Source organism: Saccopteryx leptura, chromosome 2 (assembly GCF_036850995.1).
Source record: "Saccopteryx leptura isolate mSacLep1 chromosome 2, mSacLep1_pri_phased_curated, whole genome shotgun sequence".
In the NCBI taxonomy this organism is placed as follows: domain Eukaryota; kingdom Metazoa; phylum Chordata; class Mammalia; order Chiroptera; family Emballonuridae; genus Saccopteryx; species Saccopteryx leptura.
In genome coordinates this window covers 242,874,134-242,878,419 of record NC_089504.1, presented here as the reverse complement: position 1 = coordinate 242,878,419, position 4,286 = coordinate 242,874,134, and the positions used below count along the sequence as shown (strand labels likewise).

General features: G+C 48.7%; 1 protein-coding gene across 1 annotated transcript; it reads left to right on the top strand.

The window, feature by feature from the left end:
• Positions 1–727: 727 nt before the first annotated feature.
• RITA1 (RBPJ interacting and tubulin associated 1) lies at positions 728–3,897 on the top strand. The gene is given in 3 exon segments (XM_066370856.1): positions 728–798; positions 800–1,092; positions 3,073–3,897. Coding segments are annotated over 3 exon segments (837 nt in total). The 5' UTR covers positions 728–759; the 3' UTR covers positions 3,578–3,897.
• The last annotated feature ends 389 nt before the right edge of the window (positions 3,898–4,286 follow it).

The following is a 4,286-nucleotide window of genomic DNA, read 5'->3' as shown; positions in this document are numbered from 1 at the left end:
GCTCAGGTAGGAAATAACAATGTAGGTCCTCGGTTATCATCCTGAATTTTGACTTAGGGATGGGGGGATATGTGGGGCAGTTGGGAAGGGGACGTGATCCCTCTATAGTAGAATGGTGCACAGCTCCGGACTCCTATCGGGTTAAAATTACGCTTCCTCTGTTTTAGCTTTATAGGTGTGACTTACACACGTGATGTCACCTTTTGAAGCCTTGGTGTTGTCATCTGTAGAATGGATATAAAGCTATTTCACAGAATTGATGAGAGGACTAAATGAGACAATGCTTCTAAAGCTCTTTGCACGAGGTAGGCATGAGATTAAAGCTGGTTATTTCCTGCCCCATAAACATAACGCAAGATATCGGGACCTGCGTTGTCTTCCCCTTCCCACCATAGTTTGTTCTGCGGTTTGTGCCAAAATGGACACAAGCCCCCAACTCTCCTTCGTCCCCCTGGCATTCTGTAAATATTTCTTGAGTACACACTGTATGCTAAAAATACATATTAATTAAATATTTGCCTGTAACTCCCCCTCCCCATCTTAGCCACAACTTTAAAAAAGTCAAACACATTTCTGAAATGTCCCAAGACTAGCAGTTCCATTTTGAGGAGAACTGCTTGAGGGAAAATCTGACCCTTTTGCCCTTGGGGTGGGGACTTAGTCTGCCAGTCTTTCTCTGGTGGCACTGCCAATGACAGGGGTGGCACCCTGACCTCCCTTTCCCAGGGAGCCCTGGAGGTGGGGCCTGGTGGGCAGAACATGCCTGCTGTCACCTGGGACTGCGGGCAGCGTGAAGACCCCTGTGGAGCTGACCACCAGTGGTATGCAGACCCTCCGCCGTCAGCACCGCTGCCGGGGCAGCCATCCGGTCAAGGCCAGGGCATCCTACGTGGATGAGACTTTGTTTGGCAGCCCTGCAGGCACCCGACCCACCCCACCAGACTTTGACCCACCCTGGGTGGAGAAGGCCAGCAGGACCAAAGGAGCGGGCACAGATGCTTCATGGGCTACAGGGGCCAACGGGAGCTGTGAGACTACCTCCTCCAGGGTCAGCACCCCAACCCTCACTCCAAGGAAGAAGAACAAATACAGGTAACAGCATGAGGACTCCTGCACTCAGTGTAGCCACCTGTTGTTCATATGCTGCGTGACCTAGGGCTAGCCCCTTGACCTCTCTGAACCCCAGTCTCCTCCTGTTGTGAATAGTGGGATTGTTGAGAGGATTAAGTGAGATGGGATGTGTACATGCGTGGCACTGTAACCTGGCACTTAAGAAGCCCTCGATAAATGATAGCGATGATGGTTATGATGGTGGAACATGCATCCTGAAATATGACAGACTGACTAACATCTGAGGCCTAGAGAGGTCAGAGTTGACCCAAGATTGCAGAGCAATTTGCATAAGGTTATTAGTGTGGTTGATCCATGAAATTACATAGATGTGGTGGTTCCATAAGTCATTTTGAAGATGGTTCATGCTGCATTTTCATGAACAAGTTTGAAAAACAGGAGTTGATGCTAATGTTTGTAAAGTAATTAGATTAGAATTAGATTATTTGGATTATTCCAAATTAGTATCAACCCAAAAGGAGGTATCTAGTGGTGGGCCACAGGGTTTTTTCTTGTTTGTTTATCAGTGGTTTGGACAGACGCAGAGACCGCTATATTAGTCAATTATGGCTGCCTTAACAAAATATCATAGACTGGGAGGCTTAACAACAGATTTATTTTCTCACAGTTCTAGAAACTTGAAGTCTAAGATCAAGGTGCCAGCAGGGTTGGTTTCTCCTGAAGCCTCTCCTTAGCTTGCAGGAGACCGCCTTTTCACTGTGTCCTCACATAGCCTTTTCTCTATGAGTGTGTATACACCTGGTGTCTTCTTAAAAGGACACTATTCCTATTATATTAGGGCCCCACCCTCATGACCTCTTTTAACCATAGTTACCTCTTTAAAATTCAGTGTGAATTTTAGGAGGACATAATTCAGTCTATAACAACTAGTCAATCATATTTAGGATCTATTCTAAGCCAAGAAGGATATATTTTGATCAAAAAAAGGGATTGGTGCCCTGGCCGATGACTCAATTGGTTAGAGCTTCCTCCCAAAGTACAGAGGTTCAATCCCTGGTCAGGGCACATACAGGGACAGATCAATGTTCCTATCTCACTTTCTCTTTTCCTTTTCCTCTCTCTCTAAAATGAATTTAAAAAAAAATTTTTTAAGGGATTGGTGCCTATTTAAAAACATAAAATTTAATGAGATAAAAGCAAATTATTATTATGTTAGGTTGAGGGTGTTGTCCCAGCAGAGTCCATGGACCACAGTCTGTCAAGGGTCAGGTTGACATTGGCAGCACTGCCTGAAAATATTGATGTAAACGCAGGCTGCATTAACAGAAGTATGGTGTTCATGACAAGGGAGGTTATAGTGAACCCCACGTTCTCCTGAAAGATGGAGTTGTATGCTGGATGTTGAGTAGAGGATGTCATGTGAGAAAGTGCATAAGAAGTAGAGATGTTATTAAGTAAACCAGACAGACATGTGCTTCAACCAGATACAAAGTGAGAAGTTAAATCAAGTGTCAGAAGGTTGACTTTTCAAAGACTTGAAGTTTGGGAATTTGAGCACTTGCAGTCCTGGCCAGAAACCATGGACCTCACAGGTATGCCATGAATACTTGTGGGACTAATTTAAAAAAATAATTGCAAGATGAATCTAATTCAAGATGAGAGGCCTGGAAGGCATATATTTGTCTGATTTACTGATCGAGTAAATGATCGGGTAGAATGAGTCATGTGGCCATTCCTGAGCCAATTAGTGTGGCCACACCTGGGGCGCATGCCAGGGAGTAGGGGGACTGGATGCTTGGCAGGGGCAAAGTAACAGAGATGGGGTAGTGGTGCATGAGGGGGCTGCAGCCTCACTGTGGATGCCAGGCTGAGATAGGGACTTCTGGGGTCTACAGGCAACCCTCTCCTGCTGCAGGAGCCTAGTGGGGGGTGGGGGTGGCAGTTAAGGTTGCAGGGTTTGTTCCCTCCATCTGCTCACTGCAATTTTCTTCCCTTTACCAGACTGATCAGCCACACTCCTTCTTACTGTGATGAGTCGCTATTTGGCTCCCGACCTGAGGGCGCCAGCTGGGAGGCCCCAGGGATGGCGAAGGGGCATGCTGCGAAACTCCACACTCTCTTCTGGACGCCCCCGGCTACCCCTAGGGGCCACTCACCCCTCCCCAGGGAGACCCCGCTGCGTGCCATTCACCCAGCTGGTCCTTCGAAGATGGAGCCCAGGGTGAGGCCAGATTCCTGGAAGTTGTCCTTGGATAGGGTAGACTCCCCACGCCCCCCGAGGCGGGAGCGGTCCTATTCCCTCACTCACCTGGATGTCCCCAGCACAGGCCGCCCACCCACCAGTGGCCGCCACACAAGTGGGCCTCGGGAGCCCAGGCCTTTGTCATCGGGGGTGACCTTCCGGAGCCCCCTGGTGACTCTCAGGGCTCATTCAGTCAGTGTTTCGGTGCCAGCTACCCCCCAACGGGCTGGCAGTGCCCAGAAACCAAGACCCCCTTGGAAATGAGTTTCTTGGTCCTTTCATCATTTGTCCATGGGGTCACGGCAAGGGGCACAGTTGCAGAGGCTGGCACAGGTTGGGGGCTTCTGGACAGACCACCAGGCTTTGGAGAAGCACTCGTGGAGGCAGACAGCAAGGGTGGTCAGGTGCCCCCTCTGTCCTGACCATCTTGAGTTGTTCCCTGCTTCCCTCCATGTGGGTTGAAGGGCCATGCCTTGAGATGCCTGTTCCGGTCCTGTCATAGCCACAGGCTGTATCAGTGCCAACCCAGGGATGTCCCACACATTGTCTTGCCTCCAAATAAGAATAAATAGTATGGTTGCTAACCTGGAGGCTTCCTTCTTTCCCCCTTCAAGCCAATCTTCCTGCTCAGGATGAGTTTCCATCCGAGTCTGGAGGCCTCAGGAGTTTCACAGGCGTAGTGTGTGGGCCACAGAGGGACACGGGACCGGGGTGACACGTGGGTGGACTTTTTACCTTAATAATCATGTATTTATTTTCATGTATTAAATATGTCAGTAGCTCATCAAAGCCATGGCTTCTACTAATTTCTTTTTCCTTAGCAGAAAGGCCAGTGTTAGACCTGAGTTGATTTAAAGAACGTTAATAAAAGAAGGAAGTGGCAGAAATCTTGACAGTGGCTAGTGGGCAACTGAACACACGAGCCTCAGGCAACACTGGGCTCCTCCTCCCATCGGTTTCAGCTAATAACCAC